At 36.7% G+C, this 24357-nt stretch overlaps 1 protein-coding gene and 1 long non-coding RNA gene across 4 annotated transcripts in view; one reads left to right on the top strand and one right to left on the bottom strand.

Annotated features, from left to right (window-relative positions):
* Nucleotides 1-24357, top strand: part of ASCC3 (activating signal cointegrator 1 complex subunit 3) — a 280041-nt gene that overhangs the window by 35060 nt on the left and 220624 nt on the right. For all 3 annotated transcript variants that reach the window (XM_062608480.1, XM_062608481.1, XM_062608482.1), the window contains 4 exons: nt 14899-15019; nt 17939-18146; nt 18892-19033; nt 19564-19689. In XM_062608480.1, the coding sequence (XP_062464464.1) occupies nt 14899-15019; nt 17939-18146; nt 18892-19033; nt 19564-19689 (597 nt within the window). The remainder of the gene's footprint in view (nt 1-14898; nt 15020-17938; nt 18147-18891; nt 19034-19563; nt 19690-24357) is intronic.
* LOC134158489 (uncharacterized) lies at nt 5503-7863 on the bottom strand. Its single transcript, XR_009962795.1, has 3 exons — nt 7749-7863; nt 7134-7259; nt 5503-5639 (listed from the first exon to the last, which is right to left on the bottom strand). It is a non-coding gene; the product is annotated as an uncharacterized LOC134158489 (long non-coding RNA).

Here is a 24357-nt window from a genome sequence, read left to right as displayed (position 1 = left end):
ACTTTCCTTAAGCAAAGTACGCTGAGAAGCATCGGCTTTTTGCTGCTTTGTAGAATGCTGGATATTGGACTTTGCAAATGCTTAGCTCTTTCAAATATCAAACATGAATTTTCTGCTATTTGTAAACTCGGTTTTGTCATTAGCTCGGCACATCAGTCTAACTACATGTGCTTCATTGGTCCCAGAAGGTTCTCTGTTGCCTGTCAAAAACAAAGCTTGGCTTTTCTGTATAAGGTACTGCTCTTCTTTTAGGCCTAGGACTCACAGCTGCAGCTTCTCTGACTTGTCTGAAGCAAAACGTAAGGTGCTCTGAGAGCCCCAGTACAAGGCTACTGTTTTCCCTGCATGATTTTGATCAGACTTTTATTAGGTGGAAAAAGACAACGTTGATGTCAAAATGCAATCTGGCAGAACCCAAGGCCAGTAGAAGTAGGTTTAGTATACAACCGTTAGAAAATGTAGCAGGAAACACTTATTGAAATACAATAAATAGAATAATGTACTGAGTCATAAGTGAACTGTACAGCTTTTTAGTGCATGAGAACATGAATTTGGCCAGAAACTGAAGTCAGTGGTGAAATGGCTGATGTGATTGTCCAAAGTGAGAGAAATAGGACAATTGAATATATTTTGAAATAATTATTCAACATGTATAAGTACAACGACAAAACCTCTGGGATAAAATACTAGCATCACTAAAATCAGTTGGAGATTTGTCCATGTTTTCACAAGGGTTTTGTTTGTATTACTTGTCTTAGTCTGTGCTTATTTTATGGAGCCAGTTTCTGAACTGCGTATGTGTATAGCTGATATTTTACATGCACAGGCAGCAAAATAGCACCCTTACAAAATAGGATTTCTCTAACATGTGGCTTGGGAAATTTTTGCCACTTAGAAGAGCTTCAGTGTTACGGTGCCATTGCATTTCTATGAGACTTTCCAGCAGAGGAGCTAGATACCTAGTTACACACTCACTAGTTAACTACTTGTAGTTTAAGCCCAGCCAGTAATTCAGAACCACACAGCCGTTCACTCATGCACCCCGCTCTGGGTGGGATGGGGAGGAGAGTTGAAAGAATGTAAACCCCATGGGTTGAGATACGGACAGTCCAATAACTAGAGTGTAATATTAAACTACTGCTACCACTAATAATAATAACAATAACAGTAAGGGAAATAGCAAGGAGAGAGAATATAAAACTAAAAGGGGAAGGGAAAAAAAGCCAATAAACACAAGTGATGCACAATGCAACTACTCACCACCCACCGACCTATACCCAGCCTGACCCGAGCAGTGATTTGGGCCTTCCGGGTAACTTCCTTCAGTTTTTATACTGGACATGAGGGGCATTATACCCTCATACATTATATCCTCACTCGAGGGCACAAGAGAGACTAAAAATTCCTTGATCAGGGTAAGCGCTACTTAGCACATGGATGTTTTAGTTGTTGCTGTCAGCATTGTTCTCAGACTAAAGCCAAAAGACGTCACTGCACCAGCTACTAGGAAGGAGAAAAAATAACTGTTGCAACTGAAACCAGGACGCTACTGTTTACTGAATGCTCTGAACAACTGATACAAGCAGATGTAGTAATAACTATGTAAAACAATTTAACAAAAATTGAATGCTCATGTGCGCAGAGGGCAGTCATACTGCAAGTTTTTCGTTTGAAATGGAAAATAGATTACATTATGGGGTTATTTTTTTCATAAAAACTGTGACTAAACAGCTTGGTTTAGAGCATGAGCCATTTTTTATGAGCTTTTGTATTACTTTAGCTGTTTACCATAAAAGACAAATACGTAGTGAAACATTCCAAAAATGCTTTAATACAGAGAAAGTCTTGGGTATTTGATGTCAAAACTGGGTGTCTTGGGAGCGTGCTTCAGTCATGTTACAGGATTGCTCCAGGCCTCTAAACTGAGCATGTTAATGCCATGCTGGAGCTAGGCATGAACCGAGCAGAAAAGTAACAAAAGAATTCTGTGCTTCAGCATCTTGTATTACTAAGTATCAGATATAGTATAAATATAGTATACTCTATGGATAGTTATGCATTACTATATTGTATTACTTGGCAATGTTTAGTGAAGCCCTAAATTTGAGGAGGCTATGTAAGAGATTAATAAAAAAATCATGGTATTTCCTTTTGTTAGGTAGAAGGCATTATTAAACCTTTCCTTAATTATTTTAAGTTCATTCAAGAACAAAACAAAACTGTGGAAGTTAGCTGAGTGTAGGAATTTGCAAGTGGACTTTTAGAGTAAAGTGTTTAATGGTTCTTTTTACTCAAAGTAATTAAATGTTAAATATATGACGTGCTACTTAAGTTGGCATTCTTTTAAAAATGCAGATATTGAAAACATGAAAGTATTCACCCAGGTATGTTTAAATAAAAAAGATTTTTACACCAGATATTTAAATAAAAAAACAAACACAAAAAAACCCACAACCAGAAAATTTTATTTTGACTGACCATATTTCAAAGACATCAACATCTGTATATCCCATTGTAAAGACCTTTAAGACCTTCATTGTAAGTCCTGCCAGACACTTTCAGTGTTACAGCTACATTTCATAGTTGATCTGAAGTGGAGAATGTGTTAATATAGGCTGCCTACTGATAAGCAGTTTCAGAAGATGACTTCATCATTACTATATATAGGAGGTGCTAAAAAATAATTGGAAAAGGGTTCACAGCAGGTCCATCGTATAGAAGGCAGCATGTGAAATAAAGCATGGAAAACTGAAGAAATGAAATATGAAAAAAATAATTGCCATTCTGGCTTGATGTGAAGAAGTAGCAGTAGTACACACATATTTAGTGTGGGAGTAATGCATCAGCGGACTGTGGCTTGCAGGAAAAGGCACTCAGAGAGAGGGAGGGGATAGCAATAGACTGGCAGCATAAACCAAACATTTTGTAAATATTGGCTGGTTTTCTTAGTGAGGAAAAACCTCACAATTTTTGGTTAACTTTCAGATTCTAGGCAAGTTTGTTTCCAGTGCTAGTGGAGCTGTTGCAGTAACTGAGCAATTTTTGCTGTTAAAAGAAATGTTCATTGTCTACTTCTTGTGAAACATTCTTCAGGATGCTGTAAGTTGCCTAATTGCTCCATTAGGACATGGAAATTCAGTTATCTGTAAAGGCTTTAAACAAACGCTGAGATTCGTGAGTCGATTATTATTTCAATAAATATTATATATCCATTTTATTCAAGGCATAGCTAGACTACCAGTGCTCTTTAGTAGTGGGTATTGTCACAGGTTGTATTAGTATGTCCCTGTACCTGTTACTTTTTACTATTGGTACTAGTTTTTCATTATTGCTAAACCACTCTTCATTTGATTTTATTTCACATTCTGAAGTAGTAGTTAAAATGTTACCTAAAAATTGTATAAGGTGCTTCTAAAGTTATAAATGGCTTAGTTTTGGTTACAAAAAAAAAAGGGAAGTACCGATCGGACTGCCAGAAATGTTCAACTTCTGGAAAACTCTTCAACCAGCACTACTAGTGATTGTTACTAATCTGCTAGTGAACATGAAGTTAGCTGTAGGTTTAGGTAACCTATCTGTGATCCTTGTCTGAATGTTTGCAAATGGTTATGAAACCCAAGCTTCAGTACCATAGTTAAGAGGTTTATTAGAAAACATGGAAGAGCAGTATCTACTAGTTTTTCCAAATATCTGGGACAAAATAAAGAAGACGAAGTGCTCATAGCCAGAGGATTTTTTTTTTTTTAAGTTCTCATTCCTCTTACTTTACATTTCTTCTTTATTTGCTTAGGCACCCCTTGAAGTCACTCTATAATTTGATCTCCACATCCTTCTGAATGCACTATGGCTCCTTTTTTGTCTGTGGGTAATTTAGAAGATTTTTGCCAGGGAACTTCCCTGAATTTCTGTTGCCACTCTATTACTTTCATGTAACTGTTTACTAAAAGTTAATTTGTTAGGCTTGTCTCATTTAATAAGTCACACACAAGTTTACTTTAGGAAGTTAGTTGCATAGTAGAAAATAAAGAAAATTAGAGCTTAGAAATTATTTCTTGGTTAAAATCAAAGATGTGGGGTAGCTCTTCTTGCGAGGCTTCTTTCAGAGAAGAGTTCAAAAACCTACTGTTTAACATCCATTTTTACTTAAAACCAACTATTTAAAATGTTTAATGCTATGTGTTTGCAACAGCACATGAAAGCTTTGGATATGATACTATTTTGATTTAACTTAATCTGCATTTTTCTTAATGTGTCATGAAATTATAGTGTTAGCTTTTAGTTTTGTGTCTGTATGTACCCTTGCATCACAGATATTTTCATGTGAAAGCAGCTTGTCTCATAAAACATGTTTGGTTTTAAGTGTCAAAGTGCCTTTTACTTTTGTTCAGAACCAGGACTTTCTAGCCCTAGAAATTAACATATCACAAAGCTTATTCCCCATTACCTAGCTCATAAAAGCAGTACGCATTTTGGGAAAGTACAGTCATATGTGGATCATCCCTGTGGTGTTTTATCTTTATCTTATCATCAAAGATTCTAGCTTGGCATGAGACTGGGTTTTCAAGCTCATAGTCTTCTCTTTGTAATTTTATTAAAATTACTAAGAATTTTATATTCAGACAATACAAAGCTTGGGTCTCATTATTCTTGACCGTGAAGCTTATCTGCTACCCTTTCGTATAGAGAAAATAATCGTTATTTTTGATACAATTTTCTCTTTTTTAGTTGTGGCTTTTTTTAAAATCAGAAGTATACAGCTTTGTTGATGTCCGAGGACTGTTGAAACCCCACAGACGATAGGAAACTTTGTCTTTTTGTGAAAACAGAGCCATGCTGTTTCCCTTCATAAAAAACCAAGTTGAATGGCATTTGAATCCTGTTTTTTGAGGACAAAACTTAAGAAATTATGAAAGACCCACAGCAAGAGCCAAGAGATGCTAGGCTTCATCCTGGTGCTAAGAGGTGGTTATTCTCCTTCCTGTCAGCAACTTTTCCTGTCAACTCCTTTACTTCAGTTTTGTACTGAGAGAAAGCTTGTTGCATCTTTGAGGTGGTATGAGGCTTGATCTATTCATAACTTTTGAATCAGCTTCAATATATCATTAAACTTAATGAGCGCTTTTCCTAGAGCAAGCCAGTCTGTAGCTGATGGAACTTTTGCCTTTTTATTTTCTTTGAGGTTGAGAATTCTTTCTTTGATGCTAAGTTCTTTTCACATCTACATGGAGACATAAGGAATTACAAGTTCCGTGAGAAATGCAGTCAGATGGCACCTTGAAAGATTATGGCTTACTCATTAATTAGACACAAAATCACTTTCCTCCAAATCATTTTATGGAAGGTGGGAAAGGGGAAAATGCCACCAAAAAAAAAAAAAAAAAATCCCAGACCCACAGCTGGTTGAGCCATACAAGTCCTGTGGCCTTGGCATTGTGTGGGTTTTGTGACCGCATGTCTTTTCCAGCTGAAGGAGAGTTTGTGCTGGTGCTTTACTGATGGGCTCCTGGTGTGTGCTAATGCTGCTGTGCTCGTGCTTCAGCTGCTGAGAGTTTAAGAGCAGGAGGCACAGAGAGCAGTTGTTCTGATCAGTTTCCTCTCCTGGCCCTGAACACTTCTGTCTCTGTCAAATCTGGAAGTTACTGAAGAGGATTAAAAATGGTTTGTTAGTTCACACACTGGTAAATGCATGAAGAGATTTGGTAGGCCTTGTTTCCTTGGAAAGCTAGTTAATCTGCCCTCTGCTGAAGCTTCTTTTCTTTTCTGCGCCCCCTAAAATAATACAAAAGGCTACTTTTTTTTCTTCAGGCAAAAACTTGCCATGTTGTCTTCTCACCCAGTTGGTTGTATGGCAACCTGGGGTGTTGGAGGGCACAGCCTGGGGCTTGTCAGCATGAGCAGAAGCATGATGCCTTTTGACCTGTTTCCCTGGGGAAGCCAGTTGGTCCTGGCAGCCTTTCATCAAGGATATTAAAATTCTGGCTTTAATATCCTAGTTGGGTTAAAACTTGCTTTCAGTCTTAGAGTCCCTTGCTACTGTTCATCATTCACCTCTATTAAGCAGCATGAACTAATTCCTTGGCTCGGTGGTGTTTTCTTTTATGCTGTTAGTACACAATGTGATAGTGGGAGTGTTGGACTAGAGGTGAATAGCTCCATGATTAGCCAAGTCCTCCTCCTGAAATGGTAGGTTTAGGAATTGCTGTCCTTTAAGAAAACCTGCAGGTTTCCCCTTTTGCACGAAAGAATTCTGTGCCAACCACCACTATTTTATAAGGATCTTAAATCCTCAGCCCTAAAAGAAAAATCGTTTTATTCTGATACAGAAACCAATTCTGTAAATGTATGTTTTCTGCTGGGTAAAGTCAGAATTTCTTACCCTTGTATCTACAGGTAAGAAAAGTGGCAAGTACAGCAATTAGCTAATTCTAGGATTTTTTTATTTTTTTATTTTTTGCTTCAAAATTCATCAACAGCTGATCCCAGAATACTTCTGAAAATAAATACTAGTTTAATAAATCATGTAGCAGCAAGTTTGTCTATGTTGAAATTAGTCTTCAGGGCTTCCTTTTTATGAGGCAAGTCAGCAGTCTGCTGTTTGACGTTATTTCTAATAGCTGAAGTCCTTAGGCTAAATAAGCCGCTAGAAGTTGCCTTGTAGCTGTATGTTGGAAATTTTCAAAATTAGTTTATCTGTGTAAGTTTCTAATTAGTTGGTGTTAAAACATTGATGATGGTGGTGATTATGCAGTCTACTTAATTTCATTTAAATGTTTAAGAGAATTTACTGAGGTGTTTTTTTGGGTTTGTGCTTGTCTCTTTGTCAAGTGTGGTAGGCAGTTTTAGTATGGATTTGCATAAGGAGCTGGAAAAAACTTTCCAGCAAATATTTTAGATATGTACTGTGACAGATGATGTTATTTTTTTCTTAATAAAGGAAGACTACCAAAAAGATATTTTTAGTCAAAACTGGCAGGAAATTAAATAGGTAAGGCAACTGGTTTAGGGCCACTAAGCAATATTTACATATGCTTTCAATCTGATGGTCTGGTTTTTGAGTCTTGTTATAAGACCTGTAGCTGATCAGTTTCAATATTTTAACTTTAAATTTCATTTTAATTTCAAAGAAGTCTTACCTGGTACCTGTAGGCTGAGTCTTCTAAGAAATTAGGTTTTGATTTTTAATACTAATTTTAGAATTTTTCTTGCTGGGATTCATAAATTTCTACTAATGTGCAGTTGAAGTAAAATTGCATAGGGATCTGTGGATACAGAAATGCATAAAAATAGAAGGTAATGTCAGTGTTTCCAGGACAGAAGGTGATAAAAAGAATAATTGGCTGTGTCTTTACTTGTGCCTTGTACTTGTACTCCTTGTACTTGTACTTGAACTAAAAATATGTCTCATGCTGAAGACCAGATTTCCAGCATTTCCTGTTGCACTACAAATGTAATAAAAAGAAAAGCAACCAAAAGTTGAATGTTGAGTAACAATTTGTCATGAATGCATTATCCTCATGAAAATATCTTTCCCAAAGACAATGTTATATGAAAACTTTTCCATCAACTTTTGCACTCAGCCTTTTTCTATCTTCTAAGTAAAATTATGAATTTTTTGTTGGAATTGTAGAATTTTGCTGCTTTTCTTTAATCTGCCTGTTTCTAACTTTGTACTTAGTTATTATTTTCTTCCGATTGCTGACTGAAAGTAAAATCCAAAAATTAAAAGCTTACTGATTTTGCAGACAGACCTTTAAAACCTCTCTGGTGATAAGTAGTAATTCTCATTCATCCTCATGGAGCTGGCATTTGATTCCGCTGAAGGCTGCTTGTTCCTTGTCCCGATAGAATGCTTGCCTATGGGCATGTTGTTCTGCCGTGTCTGATCCCAGTGACCAATGAGGTTGCAATATGAGAATCGTCCAGCCCCTGTACCAAGGAGTAATGATCAACAATGCATTCTCCATGCACATAGTTTATTATCAACTCACCTACAAAGTGCTTATAATGCCTGGCCACTTTTCTGTTATGAGGCAAATGCAGTTACGCTGAGCTCGCTAAGGCTCTGCACAAGTGTCCTAGGTGGAAATGGTTCCTAGGACTGGAATATTGTTTCTGTATAAGTGGACTTTATGTGATGGGCTGTGTATTCAGAAATGCCAGGCTTGAAAAAAGAAATGCAGATGTGAGAGCTGAATGACTTTCTCATGCACTAATATCTTTTTCTAATAACAATGGTAAGAACTCATGCTTCGTCTGGCTTGTCTTAACTAACCTGTAAGAAACGTGAAAATGCAGAACATCCAAGATTTATTTTAAATCAAGTGTTCTTCTATAATCTGTGGATGTTAGAAGTGGTGATATTCCATTATTTTTCATCACAGTAGTAATTGGCAATCGTTGTATATATTATATGCATGAAGCTTGTGTTGAAATTTCTCATGCAAAAACCTCCTCTGTTTTCAATGTCTTTTTCAGGTTTTGTGTATGAATCTTTTAAGCAACGGCTAATATGAATTTTTCTGTCTGTTACTCTTTGAGTATTCTATCCAGACAGCTTTTGCAGTAAGCCTGTAGCCAAAGAAAAATGTCATATTTTCCTTATAATTTTTGAAATTAATCAATCATTTTAGTTAGTTAAGAGCTACTAGAACAGAAGAAACTTGAGATCTTGAGATCATGCTAGGGAGATGATTCTTCCAGGGCTGATTGAAAACTGCCTTGTAAAGCAGTATCATCTGCAAACAAGCCAGTAAGTGCAGGCATAGCAATTAGTTATGTAGATGGTACTCTGTAAGCTAGACCAGCTGTTAGGCTATAAATGTAAAGGGATGCAGAGGACAGCCACTGGTTGGCTGAACTTGGTTTTCTGTTTCATGTACTGCTGCAGAGCACTACTTAATTTGAAGACTCAAGCTAGTTACAAGGACTGTTCCTAGGCTATTTTTGTTTGCATTTGAAAACCAGAAGATTTTCTGAGATTTATAGGATCTCTTCCCGCTTCATAGAAGATGCAGAAATCAAGAAAATGCCCTTGAGATGACAGATAGCTTATGATGTCAAAGTGATGCTCACTGTTCTGTGTGTCATGTTGGAGGTCACACTAAGTACCTCTAAGGCTCCTTTTAAATTGTACCTTATAGAAATGCAAAAGTGCATATTAGCTATTTAACATTCAGAGTAAAATCTTGTTTCAGTCTCGAGCTACGAGTTCAACAATAAAGATGTACTTTTTATGGCTGAGCCTTACTTGAAAAAACTTATGTCATGCAACTCATTGGTGTTTAGCTTCTTTCTTGTTGCCTGCTCTGGCAGATAGGTTGCAAGTCTGTTGCCTGTGTCTTCTTGCTTTTTCCATATAACCAGCATAAATTCAGTAGAAATCATTAGCGTGGGGACCTTGCTTCACCTTTCTAATACAATATGACACATCTTGTCCTTGTGTTCCTAGACTGATTACTCATTACATTTTCTTTCAGATGTTAAGGCTATGCACATAAAATGAAATGCAGAAATCATCCAAACAAATATGAGTGACCATATATCACACTCATCTATGTCTTTATGGTTACTGAATAGTAGCTGAAGTAATCTGGGACCTTTGTTATTGAATGCAGTCAGGGTTGCCTTTTGGGCACAATCTGTTACTGACTTCAAGGAACGTAATAGTTTGGCTGGTATTCAAGAAACAGCTGATTGACACACAGCCTCTCCAACTGTTGCCCGCTGTCTAGTTTATCTCATTATAACTCAATAAAAAGGCAGCTATGAGCATCTACCAGATTCCTTTGCCCTGCTCTCAGGGTCTTGGCCATTGACTTTTCAGGCCAGAATATATGATAATGTATCAAATCTGAAATGCTAACGCCTATACTGAGCACAGAATTGTCCCCCTCTGCTACTTTGTGGGTCAGAACCCTCACAGATTTTTGCAAACAAGATGGCACCGATGTTTTTTCCTACCTGGCTGTCCTGAAAGGGTCATGATCTAAGTACCTGTTACCCTGAGAACCTGATTGGGGTTGGTCTTTTTTTGTTTTTTACATGCTGTGTTACATATTGTTTAGTGTTTTTCCATCAGCCATGTGAAGTCATTAGCAGCATTCAAGTTACAGGATCAAGTGCCAGGAACATGTGTCTGCCATTCAAACCATGACTATCTTTATTTCAAGCAAAAATTTCCCTCTTTCCCCTTGTTGAAATGAGCACTTGAGAGAAAGTGGTGGAAGCTTAATATGTTAGAAGTAAGTATGTTGCCAAGAAAATGTTGAAAGTATTTCCAAGAACTTCTGTTACTCTGGTAGTTTCTTCATTAAAAGCTACCATTGGGCTGTCATCAACATGGGCCCCAGCCTTACTGTCCTTCTAAACTGCATTGTCTGTAGTTGGCATTTCAATTCTACAAATATAATCCCATGGACTGTTGAACTGAATACAATTCTGCTAACTCTGAGGTTTGATTAATGGAAGGCATTTCATTTGGAATGAAACATAAGATTAGCCTCTTAAGCTACATAAATTGCTAGAAATGCATCACAGTTTTTCAGTTTGTCTTTTTTTCTCTAGAAGAGAAAGCAGAATCCTCAGCATAAAACCTCTGAAGAAGTTCTCCTTTTCTTTAGTGAATATTAGGAATTTCTGTGCAGCTTAGACTATTTTTACACTTACACTGTATTTGCCCAAAGGAGCAACACAGCTTATAGGGTGTTAGTGCTTCATCACTTAGAGAGGCTTAAAAGTAGATAGGATTGACAGCTTGCCTCATAACTTTCTTAAGCTTTCCATTTTACATAAATCATTACTTTTTTTTCTTTCACTACTGTTTGTGGAGTTTGATTCTTTATGGACATAGTCTGAGGAATAGTAGGGCAATGCCTTAAACATCGTCATGAGGAAGCCTGTTCTGTGCATTAGAAAATGACATGGCCTCCTGTGACAAATAATATATTGTCTTTTGTAAATCAGCATGCAAAACAACTTTCATAAGCAGTTACTTCAACATTGTGCCCCCATCTGAACATCCATGTGTGAGACTTAACTATGGCAGTGGTCAGGACTAAGTCAGCATTTAGTTAGGTACTGGAAGGGTGTTGTGGATTTTGCTCTTTTGAAGCTGGTTCAGGCACTCCAGTTTATGTTGGTAACTGAAATTTATAGCATCAAAACCCAAAACTACTGTAGGAAAGATATATCCTGGTGAAAGAAGACCACTTTTACTTGGTCAGATATTTTCTTGTGCCATGGGACTTCACTTCTCCTAGTAGGCATAAGGCAGTTACAACACAGCTCCAAATTTTTCTCTTTCCTGCTCTTCAATTTATATAGTCAACCTATCACTATGAAATGTAAGTGCTTTTCAGTGTGAGATTGAAGTAGTGAAGTGGTTACTTTGTACAAACTTTGGCAGCTCTTTCTCTTTTGAGTAAGATAAACTGCATGGAGTTTTGCTTTACCTCATGTTTATCAATTTTGATCAGCATAATTTCAGTAGTGTCAATATTAAAAATGTTATTCTTACAGTGGAAATTTGGGTGGTTTTTTTTCTTTGTTTTTCTTAAGAAAGCAAATTTTGTGCTGTTCTTGAAGGTGTCAAACTGCAGCATTCACTTTATTGAAGTTAGATCCCAAGTGGTGTTTTTTCTCCAGCTCATACTGATTTTCATGAGTTACTATAGAGTGCTGTTGCTGCTGAGATCTTCAATGATGTTCAGTATTTTGTTCAATTTGTTATTTTGAAAATTAGGCTTAAAAAAAAATCAATGAATGTCGAAGTTTTTCTGAAATGGTAGACAGCTTCCGGATACTCCCTGGTGTGTTTTTGGAAGTCTAAACAAATAAGAACATAAAGAATTGAACTTCAAAACAGCATAATTTTGTGGTAGTTCTTAATATCTTAATTTGATAGCAGTGGATTACTCCAGTAGTATGAAAATAGCTGATGATTAATAACATATTAATCTTGCAAGTCCTAAAGTTTAGTTATTTCTGCTCTTTGCAGACTTTTTCTACCACTGTCTCCCCATTTTTACTGTCAGTGGTAGGTGGTGACAGATCTTGCTCTTTAACTTATTTTCATATTGCTTATTCTCTAATACTTGTGCTCAATTTTTGTTTTCCATCTGTGATCTCTGGCAGGCTTCTAGTGGGCATGGGAGATATCTTGTCAATAAGAACGGGTCATTGCTTCTGGTCTTCTCTTTTCTTTAGCTTTTTCCCCTCCCCTCACTCCCCTCAAACAGTGGTCTCAGTCTTGTCTTAGCTGTTTAAAATGTTCTGAAAGACTCCTTCCTTTTCACACAGCAGCAAGATTATTCAGGTGATAATTCTCAAACTGCTGGTAGCGAATGAATACCATATTCTGTCCACTGAGCAAGACAAGAAGATGGAGTGACTTTAACAAGAGTGTTGTAGTCTGTTGTGTGTAACACTGTATGGGTTCAGTTCTCTTTGGCCGGTTTGCTGTCTGGAGAGTAAGATAGGCAGTTTTACCTTGGTACTCTTCCTTTGAGCCCCTAGCTCACAGGGGATGGAGGAAGGGATACTGGTTTTACTTCATGACCTCTGACCATGAAGTATAATGCATCATGTAATGTTACTGCTTCTTTGTGTAGCTCTGCTGTTCTAATTGGTTGAAATAGTTTTGATACAGGCACTTTTTTTTTTGTTTCAGAATATAATGGAAAAACAGGAGTGGAAAAATACCTTTCCATTCCAAAATAAAGTGTCATCTATTTCCTCAGCAAAACCCTATTTTCTGAGTAAAGCTTTTCTAGCTTGTTCTCAACAGCTTCCTGTGATAGAGATGCTTTGGAGCCCTGTGCAAAGCTGAAGGTCAACACTGGTTATGTTAGGGCTAATGTGTTGTTTGCCTTTGGGGGATGATGGGGTGGTGGTATGGTTTTATTATGGTTTGTGCGGGCAACATGGTAAGTCTGAATATGCATACATTGTGTGTGCTGCCTTGATGAGAAGCAAGTGTTTAAACTCAGATGTGGTTGAATTGAAAGCATTTAATTCCCCTGTTCTTTCTGGTACTCCCCTGTCAATGGAACATTAGCAAAGTTGAGACAAACTTCTATTCAGTTCTTTATACAATTAAGCTATTTCAAATACGCTTGTTGCTTTTGGAATTATTTCACACACACACGCACACACCCTGCACTTAAGCACTTACCCTTGGAAAATACCTACTCCTCAAATTTGCCACTTTCTTTGGAAATATAAACCCCATAATATTTTTAGGTAGTATTAGCTAAAATGTGGCTCTAAAGAAGCAGTAAACAGCTGTGCAAAAGGCAAGAATTAATGATCATTGTTAGTGAAGGCTGGGTAAAAAAGAAATCCATCATAGACTGAGGTCCTTGAAGGCACAATTGACATCAAGCCAGCAGTTCCCTGTTTTGCAGGCTGCTTTTCCAATTTGCCATCATTGGTTACTCTATGGAAAGCAATACAATAATTTATACTTTTCAGAGGGTTTTTTTTTATGGTCTGTGCAAGTTGCCATCACTGTACTAATTTGCACAAACCTTATGTTTTTCATAGAAACCCTGAGGGCCAGGAGGCACATTTTTTTTTCCCTTCTTATTTTTAATGGCAGCTTATATTGTGAAGTACAGATTGGCCTGAAAAAAAAGGGATCATGGATCTAATGCCCTTGGCACTGTTCAAATTTTTGTGAATATATGAAGAGGCAGCATAAAGTTATTTCAGGGTGTTCCCAGAGGACACTAGTCGCAGACAGCCACAGAAACCTCTCTGTTAAGGAGCTGGCAAATTAAACATAGGACAGTGAGTGACTTCTCTCTCCTTTTTATAGTTATAACAGAAATACTTGATTCCTACAGTGCTGCAGCCTTACTATTTCACAGAACGTCACATCAAAGTACATAACTTTGATTCCTGAAATTATATGAAAAATATTAGCAGCAAACTTAAAGAGCACTAAGGAGAAATTGCCCTGTTTTTCTTTCTGGAAATGGAAAAAAATGGAGAAAAATTGTTTTAAGCAGTATTAGAAACCAAGAATGGGTTCTGAGTAACTTATTGCTGTATAGTAATGCTTTGATTTCTGACAAAATAATTATCGATAAGACAGAAAAGTGCTTTTAATGTTTTGGACAATGGTGGAGTTTTTTCCCGTTAAAAACAGTATTACGTGGAAAAGTGAACTTTAAATAGGGAAATGTGTTTATCTAACCTGCTACAAGAGAATCACTTGAAGTAAGAGAATCATTGGGCCAAAATAGTGCTTATTGATATGGAATTCTCTTCTAGTGTACAACACCTACATCATGTGTTCGAATTGCATGCACTCACACACAGAGTGTACATACTAGTAGTATAGACCAAAATCAATACTAGTGTGGTCTTAATTGTTTTTTCAAATTAGTGCTTTACTCCACATCTGTGATTTGGTTTTCTGTAGGATGTGACTGTGAAAATGCAGCAGGCATCTCTAGTTCACTGGAATGGGAATAACTTCCTATTTATGTGACTTCTATGAGAAAACATTGGTTCTCTTGATTTATCTGCTTAGATTGTGAAGGAATACATTTTCAGCATAATTTATATAAATAATAATAAAGACACATAAAGTTTAGCCTAGAGAAGAGTTAAATTTTATGCAAGAATCTCTTAAGAGGAGTTTTCCTTAATAGACAAAATTCACAGATTTAAAATATTTCCAGTTGAAAACTTTCTCTAATTTTCCTTTTTTGTAATAGAGAATCTGGCTGAATACTAGCAATGATATCATTTGGGTTGAATTATTTAAAGTTCATTAATTTGTTTAAATTCATCGTCAACAGTTATGGTGTTGCCAGGGATGGAACTATCACAGTCCTATTTGGAAATTTACATTAATTTGGCTAATGACATATGACTTTGTTTTCTTTGTAGTTATTTGAGCTGTTAGGCCCTGAAGGTTTTGAACTCATAGAGAAACTCCTACAGAATAGATCTGTGATTCTGGAAAGATCTTTGACTTGTCCAAATGATAACAGGTTCCAGACTCTGCAAGGTAAGTAACTACAAAATTTTTAATCCAAACCAAATAAAAAGTAGTTTTCTAATCACTCAGTTATATTTCAAACAATAGTACTGTCAATGTGTATTTAAAGAGCAAGCCAAAAAAAAAACTGCAGGGGTGGAGAAAGGAACATTTATATGGGCTTAAACAAAGAAATCATGGACTGGTGATATAGGGGAAAAAAAGTACGTATTGCATGTATTTATTTACTTTTCCTTTGCCTGTGGGGATGTGTAATTTCTTTAAATGTATTAAGTGTTGCACTTTTTCTATTTTAATGAGTTACTCTGGAAGTAAGTTGATCTTTAGTTATTCTTCATCTGCTTTCCTGCTTACTCTCTACTTCTGTACTATCATCAGATGTAGGTCTTGGGGAGAAAAAGCACAGTAAAAACCACATCTGAAAAAATAAAGTTAAGCTTAAAGATGCATAAGTAAGAGGAAAAAGGGGGCTCAGGTTTTATACTGTGACTTTTGTTTCTGTAAGTTGCTCAAGCACAGTAATTCTTTTAAAATCTGATTTACAAACTGCTGTTTAAAAACAAAGCTTCTCACTTTCTCCTCTGACAAAAATAAATCTGATTGTGATTAGGTCTTAATTTGGGATAAATCTGACATGGACATAGCGCCATGTAGCCTATTGCATGTGCACAGCGCACAGATTTAGAAAAATGTGAATGAAACTAGTAACGGTGGACTTCTGTATCTTCACAATAATTTTAAAATACAAATAACCCCTTTTTAATACATTTATCTGGAATGAAATGTTATATAAGCAAGAGTTTAGAAGTTCACCTCATGGTACTGATGGTTAGTATCTGCTCATCAGAACAACCATTTTATGTTTTCATGATTTCAAAGCAGAATGTCTTTGCTATCACTGCAACAAGGTTTTGTATCTTGGTACTTTTCCACCTCTCAAATAATAAAAGATACATTCAGTAGAATCTGAACTATTATAGTTTTGCATTCTATGTGTGAATTTTAGTTACATAAATATTTTCTTCTCCCTTATCAGAAGTTGTATTTTGGAAGCTTTTAAGAATTTATTCTTCATTATGCTATCAGTAGTTTCTGCTAGAATGCGGAGGAAGAATATTTTCAATATCGTGTTTTTGAGACAGTAAGAAGGCATTACTGTTTTTATGCTTTTTTCACTGATGAGGGTGCCCTTATTTCACTGTGGTTGTCTTCAGTGACATTTGAGTATTCTCTCTGAGATTGAAGGTGCTCTGCCCTGAGTTCTGTTTATTAATTTTAATACAGCTTTTTTATTTTAAGTTGATCAAAACAGTTATTTCTAATGGGGATTGCAGTTTTATCTTTCCAGACTTGCATTTGTAGAAGGGAGTCATTTGTGTCTGCAGAAACTTAGTCAACTTTGAGTATCTTGTGTCTAAAGCAAATGAGCACAAGTCAAGGAACTGTATGTGTACTGCATTTGTGTAGCTTGCTGTATTATTTGACCATTTCTTATGTAATTTACTTCCATGGCAGTAAAGGTGATTGTTGTGCTTATCAGACAAATCAAGTAACAGTTCTTTGCCATGGTATGTTCAGTCTGAATTAAATTTAGTGAGGAAATTGCATCCATTGTTATCCCTTTTTATACAAGAGAGAGAGTTAAAGCTACAGGCATGAAGGTATTAATGTGGACATTTTGACAGTTTGTTAGAATTTTGTCAATGCTATTTAACAAGTTATAGTCACCTTATCTAGCATGCATGCTGTTAAGATGTGGGTGTTTCACTGTTACTGTAGGTGAAAACTAAGTGGCACAAATTGTTCAAAACATCAGTCAAGTGGGTTTATTTGATGAAAAGAAGTTTTTGGCTTCAGAGTTTGACTGCAAAAGTGCACATGAAACATCATTGAATTGAGTATATAATATTCAGTCAAGCCTACATAAACTAATAATCTCTTTGCAGAATTTTGAAAATAGAAGTTTAAAAACACTGATATAATTTAAACCAAAACAAATCTCTCCACCCCATTGCATATAAAAGACTTGGCTATGTCTGGGTTTGGCCAATAATGGCTACACAAGGGTGAATGTGACTGGGCTTTTTTGGGTTCCCTGCTCCTCTAGATTTATTTTTTACTGGAATTGTTCTGTGGTTCTGATTCTTCTTGATTCAGTCCTGCTGCTTATCCACATGAAGGGAAGGAGTATTTGTGGTTGAATAGAACAGGATTTCATTTTTTCAAGGCCAGGTTGGACAGAGCCTTGGGCAGCATGGTCTGTCAGGAGGGTCCCTGACCACGGCAGGGGGGTTGGAACTAGATGATCTTAAGGTCTCTTCCAACCCTAACCATTCTATGATTCTATGATTCTTTTCTCATGCAGTTACGGAAATTACATTCTGAGCATGCTTTCAATACAATCATGTTATCCAGTAAATATACACTTCTTATTATGTGAAGAGGCTGTTCAATAAAAAGAGCCTATTTAATCTAACACCATTCTACTCATCACTACATGTAAGAGGAGGGATAAGCGGCGTTTCCACTGTTGGTGAATTTATTACAAATACTGAAATGAGAAAAAAAAAAACCACTACCATTTGCTGCTAGCCCCACCCTCTTGCTTTGGGATGAAGAAGTTTTGTTTGCTTAATGATGGTAACGTTAAACGTCCTACCACTGGACAAGAACTGGTACTTCTTTTATCTTCCTGAGGCCAACTGCTGCACTACCATCTATACAAAGCAAACCAATCCTTTAAAGATGTGTGCCATCAGCCTACCACCCCCCCCAAAAAAAAAGGCAAAAAAACAACCAAACCAAAAGCAAAACAAACAAAAACCCCCACCAAAGCTTCAAAAAAACCCAAACCTTTAGAAGAAAACTGAGGAAAACAAAGACGGGATCCAATACTTACGGAGATATATACATGTTATCATATTGCAGAACAGTGCAAGAAGTTTATAGGAGAAAATGCTAAGCCCAATTATGGTTGTCAAGTTACAATTCAGTCAGAACAAGAAAGGCTGTTAATGAAACAATATCGTCGCGAGGAAAAGCGAAATGCCAGAAAAGAAAAACAAACTGGGGAAGATGCAGAAGTTTCTGGAGAAGGACTAACGTGCTTTGATCCCAAAGAGCTGCGGATGCAAAGGTAATATATGCCAACAGATGAGAAATACTTCTGTTGTAATTCCTTCTTCAACATATCATAATCGTTTATTTTAGTTTGCTTTGTTGATTACATGATTCTGACTTCAAGTCATGTTTTATTGCAAGTGTAGTAATTTTTTAAATATGAAAACCTAATTTCCAGGGAAAGCATGAAGATTCTTATTAAGTAGATCACTGCTTTGTCTCATCTGTGTGGGTAGGAGATGCAGATTAGAGGGGTAGACTATCTTTCTTAGTTCCTGCACACACACTATGTGCTTAAGATTTATGAAGTCTGTACTAAGTCTATCATAACTATCTTTCTTTTTTTCCTTCCAAGATTAATGTGTACTATTTTCCATGTTGTCAGCTAAAGGTAATGGGAAGAGTAGAGGAGCAAGAGCATAAGGAGCAAAAAAGCTGATGTATTTTGTCTTGAGAAAAATATAGTGGGATTGGTATCTAACAGTAAATGCATGTTGCTGTATTGCTTGAAAAGCGGAAAAACTGTATTTAGGAAAGCCTTGCACTTACTGAATTGCACTTACAATTTTTATCTAAACAAGTGTGTTATCAGGATTTGGTTTAACTGATACCAGAGAATAACACTGTAAAATTCCCTTGTCGATTATTTTATGCAATGTTTTTTTCTGCAACTCTTGCTCTGACTTCAATATACCACATTCAGGTTTTGTAATGGCTGCCTAAAATAAGCCAATTTATTTCAGTTATCTTTCTGCCCACAGAGAGCTAGCACTTTTGAATGCTCGAAGTATGCCAGTCCTAGGTAGACAGAGAGAGATGGAGTTTGAAAAAATTCATTATCCACATGTTTATGATTCCCGAGCTGAAGCTATGAAAACATCAGCATTCATTGGAGGTGCAAAGGTACGTGCTTGGTGTATGACCCTTTGTGAACAGTACATCTTTCCCAGTGAATTATGTGCAGCAGGGTTCCCTTTGTTCTCTTAGAGTTTCTCCTCCTTATAGGTTCAATGAATGGAAATGCTACTTGTTTGCAGAAGGTTTTAAACACTTTCATATATTCTGGTTCTGACTCTAGAAGAGTCTAGAATCTCATTCTTAACTAGTGTATTTGGTTTTGCTTCTAGGGTCACTTAAGTAATTAAAAGTACTATTTTTCTCTTTCTGTTTTTGCAAACCATTGAATTAACTTTAACAAACGGAATACTTTATGAAATTCTTTTTTGTCTATTGGGGACTATTTTCTGAGTAGTAAAATGATTATTTTCCATTTAGGGGTTCAGTGCTATCTATAAAATGAATCCGTGAGAATCGCTTTTAGTTTGGGTTCATTTTTTGATGGAAAGTGAGAAACTATTGTTCAAAGTAAGTTATACATAATGACACTTTCTGTTTTCATACTTCCAATTAATTTTCCTGAAATACTCTTTTAGGTGATCTTACCAGAGGCAGTTCAGAGAGAAAATAATAAAATGTATGAAGAGGTAAAGATCCCACATAGTGAACCAATGCCTATTGGTATTGAAGAGAAAATTGTTTATATTAAAGACTTAGATGAGGTAAGTAAACCATTTCAAAGATGCTAAATTAGTTTTTATTTTCTATTACAAAAATTTAAATGAAAAAGTTACTAATTAATATTGTGATAGGTGATATGTAAATGGAGACAGTTAGTTTCTTTGGTACTGTTTTTGAGAATATTTATCAGTGATGATATGTAGTTCAGTGATATAATCCCATTCATGATGACTCAGATTCAAGAAGTTCCTGTTCTAAACTGCTTGTTCATGAGTTGCAGTTCTCAATTCCTTTGGCATTACCTGTTCAACTACTTATGATTTTGAGCTGTAATCTGAATCACTAAAAGATTATGGCTATTCTGTTCTCTTTATGGAAGACAACATGGTTTAGTGAGCCCAGGCTTCTTTATACTGACTTGTATGGGTTGGCTTGTGACTACGCAGTACTATTTTGCAGTCCATCAGACTAGTTTTAGAGTATGATGCAGTTGTTAGGAGTATCGAGTTATGGCGTGACTACATGGGTTGCAAAACCTTCTGCATAGTGCTTCTTTAAGCAGAAAGTGGAAATCACTATTAGCAAAACTTTGCTGATAAAAAGTAGAGGGCAGGAAGGAAAAATGCAGGTAAAACTGACATTTTTACCGATTTAAATGGTGAAAAAGCTGAGATGAGAGAACTAGATTTGTTGTTAGTATTTACAGTTTAGAACTTGCAGTGCACCATCATGTGTACCTGCTCACTCCTTATTGTATGGGTCAAACCTGTTGTTGAATGGAAGATTTTCTGTTGATTTAAACAGGGACATAAAGAGCAAGCTGCATGTATAGAATCAAGCTGCATGTATGTATGAAGAAAGTTTTATGTTTCTTAGTTCTTCAGCAGCATACAACATGGAAAAAAATTTCTCACTTTTTTCTCTGTGGGAAAACAGGGAACGACAATATAAATCTAATACCAGTTACCCAGGGCACTGTGTTGGGGTTCTGAGTAAAGATTGTCTTACATAAAATTTTAACTGTTTTAAAACAGAAGAAACAGAAGACAGTTTAATTTTAGAATATGAGTCTATTCTTTTCTGCTTGGGTGACAGTACCTAATGTCATGTTTATGAAGTGACTGACAGTTTAACTAGATAGAAAAGTTGAGCCACTGCAGCTATAAAATGTAACATATTATAATTTTCAGCATGACAGCTTTTTGCAATGAAGTGCCTTTCTCCTAAGCTAAATACTACCTACTAATCTGTAAGCTTTTTGCAAGAAGTACCAATATTTTAACAGACAGTAACTTGTTTCAGGAAAAATATAGTTCAGACAGAAAAGTAAGTACCTAAAAGAAAAGGTTTGCAGATTTTTACACATATTATTTTTAAAATGAATGCTGCAAAATTCATCAGTTATGCAAATCTCACAAAATATCTCCTTTTTAGATTGTGTATTGTCAAGAGGTATACCTTTCAGTTTCACAGTGAAATTCTGAAATAGCACCAATCTTCTTCAGAACTTTACTCTTCCATGTTTCCTGCTACATGAGATCAACCATGAAGGTCAACAGCAAATACAGTCTTGAATGTTTGAATGCCTATGTATGTAATTCAGATATCGGTTTGCAACAGAAGATGATGATTTTAAGAATAGTTTGTCCAACTGCAGAACTTGTTAGATTCATGTTTCATTTGTGAGACACAGATTTCAATCTTGTTGAAAGGCACCTTTTTCTCAGTGAGGTAAAGAGGCTGAAATTGCCAGTGTTTGCATTAGGATATATCTGGCTGAGACTGAAATGACTTGGTTAGGGCAGCATTTCATTTTGCCTTCTCTCTATGGCTGGTTTAGATTATTTTAGTTGGTGCTAAAAATTTTTGACAAGTCAATTTAGAGGACAAGAAGTTTTTCTGTCAGTATATTTTATTCTTTTTGGTGAACTGGTGTAAGCAAAAGCAGCAAAATAGTATTTTTTTTTTAGCTGTTTTCCACATTAGATAGTTCTCATATCTCTGAATATGTAAAAATATAGCCAGATGGGCAAGAAATGACTGTAAATATAATGGTAGATAGTTCATAGCAGCATCTAAAGGCATCATAAGGAAGTTGAAAGTTTTGATATGTTGACTTTTATGCACTACCAATAGTGGTGAGGTTTTGAGTTGGGCTAAACATATAGATTAAGTTTTAATGCAACCCATAATAACAGAACCTCAGGAAAAAAAGCACAGACCAACCAAATTGTCTATTGTTGCTTTTACAAGGGTATTTATCACAGCTTTCCAAGTGCTTGCTGTTTCATGGAGAAATCCCAATATCTTTAAATTTATAAATATTCTTCTTCCTTTGAGTTTGGTTAGTTTTCATCTGTCCTCCATTTCAGCAGTCTCGTCTCTGTCACACATAGGTGAATTTCTTGCCTTGCTGAGGGCCAGCTCTGACTGTTTCCCTGCCTCAAGTACTAACACTTATTAGTCTCAGCAATCAAAGAAGTAAAATCTTTGTTTTTTCCAGGGTGCTTCTCCTTGTAAAATTATTTTTTTACATCCAGAAAATGGATCACTTGTCTACTTTCCCACAATAGTTTTGCTGACTTAGATTCAGGCTTAAGCTCTTAAGTTCTCATTTGCCACAGAGCCACTGTGAGGAGAAGGAGAAGGAGGTGGGGAAGGTGGGACCCTCAGGTAGTCAGTGCAGTGGGAGACAGGAGTCCTCCCTCAGATCTTAAAGTTCTAGGGTATCAGCTTGCTGGGCAGAGGCAGCTGTTATAACTGATGATTGGTAACCTCTCCAGAGCTACTTTGCTACACAATAATGACTGAAGACTGTGATCCCCTTTGTTTGTAATATACTTTTTTTGGCAATAGGCTCTGTGCTGTAAGGTCTAGCTTTCTTTTGCTTGCTTTGAGAAGCTGTGACAGAGTTGTAAATGGGTTTGCACTACAGGAGATTTTGACCTTTCCATCTAAACACTTGCACTCATTGACATCTGTGGGACATACAAGTCATTGCTTCAGGTACAGTGTACACCAATTTTTATACTATTAGAAAATTTCCTAGGCTGCATTCTGGGTTCTTCTTCACTTTGTACCTGCCTTGTCAAGTGTGAAGAGGGTAGGTAGTCAGGAAAAGTACTATGTAGCTGGCATTCTAGTTTCTTGTGTTGTAAAGGGAAGTGTGCTTCTACTTAGATTTCATTTACGGAAATTTTTTTAATGGCTGGTATAGATTTCTTTCTAAGGGAAAGAAATTTATATGCCAATTATAATGTAAAGAATCCTATATCTTGATTTGAAAATTTCCGGTGGTACTTTTGCTTATTCAAGGTTAAAAATCTGCATTGCATCTGTTTCCTCAAAGGACTGAAGCGAACCCCACTATGAAATGCGACCAATAAGAAAGAGTGTGAGAAGAATAGTAGCAAAACAAAATAAAATTAGTTTTTCACTGATGGTTTGTATTGGGTACGTTGATCTGGGCATGTATGGTATGTATGATCTGGGAATGAGATGAGAGAAATGTATTCCTTTAAGTATGAATTCTAACAAACCACATTTTATACATAAATAGACTCTTTTTTCATTTATTTTTTTTTTCATTTTTCTTTTGTAAAAATGTAAGACAAAATGACAAAACTTCTGTGCACCAATGCCAAAGGGAGCAGCAATGACTTAAAACTAGCACAGAGATTAACATGAGGTTCGTATTTATAGGATTGGCAGTGTAGTCAGCGTGCACTTTGTACCGCACTTCAGGATGAAGGAGTAACATATTTCAGCTAGGTTTCACATTATATTATCTGAAATCTTACAGCTAGTATTTTTGAAGCATTTAGTTTAGTTAGTGTTTCATTGCAAAGGTCAGAGCTCTCCTAAAGATTTTAACTTCATGGTTAGTTAAATTATTCCACAGGCAGATTTTGCTAAAGTGTTATGGAATCAGTGCCTGGAAGAATACAGATGTTAAGATGAAACTCATTGTCCTGGGTTCAGCAGTAGCAGTCATGTTTCTCCTTCGAGGTAGGTGGTGCAGTGCTGTGTTTTGACTTCCAGCCTGGGAACAGTGCTGGTGATACCGATGTTTTCGGTTGTTGCTGAGTGATATTTACCCTGACCAAGGACTTTGTGAGGCTCATGCTCTGCCAGGGAGACGGGAAGCTGTGAGGAAGCAGAGACGGGGTGCCTGACCCGGGCTAGCCAAAGAGGTATTCCATACCACAGCACATCATGCCCAGGGTGGTGGGTAACTGGGAGTTACCCGGAAGGACACGGGCTTCTGGGTGGGACTCGTTTCTTGGCCGGTGGTATCGTATTCTCTTCCCTTGTCATTTTCTCTTATCATTGTTGTCGTTGGTGGTAGCGGTGGTGATCTGTGTTGTACATTGGTTGCTGGACTGTTCTTGTCTCAACCCATAGGAGTTGCACTCTTGATCCTTTGAGCCCCGGGGGGGGGGGGGGCCTCGATTGCTCTAAGCTCAGCAACGCTCACTGGGAGTGAGTGAACAAGCTGTCTGGCTAGGGTTTCAGCCATGACGCTCATTATATAAACTGACAAAGATCCAGATTTCTGTAGCTACCATTCCTACCTAATGCCATTATGCACTGCAGATAATGTGATCAGGAGTAGCCAGCCTTTCACAGTTTAGCAGGCATAAAACCATACAATAGCATCTGTCTTAAACTGCTGTCATTAACGCTTTCCTACTGTATGTGTTCTTCCT

The sequence above is a fragment of the Pezoporus occidentalis genome, unplaced genomic scaffold (genome assembly GCF_034315485.1).
Source record: "Pezoporus occidentalis ecotype Australia unplaced genomic scaffold, CSIRO_AGI_Poc_V1 ctg13, whole genome shotgun sequence".
In the NCBI taxonomy this organism is placed as follows: Eukaryota; Metazoa; Chordata; class Aves; order Psittaciformes; family Psittacidae; genus Pezoporus; species Pezoporus occidentalis.
This window is presented reverse-complemented; position numbering and strand designations above follow the sequence as displayed.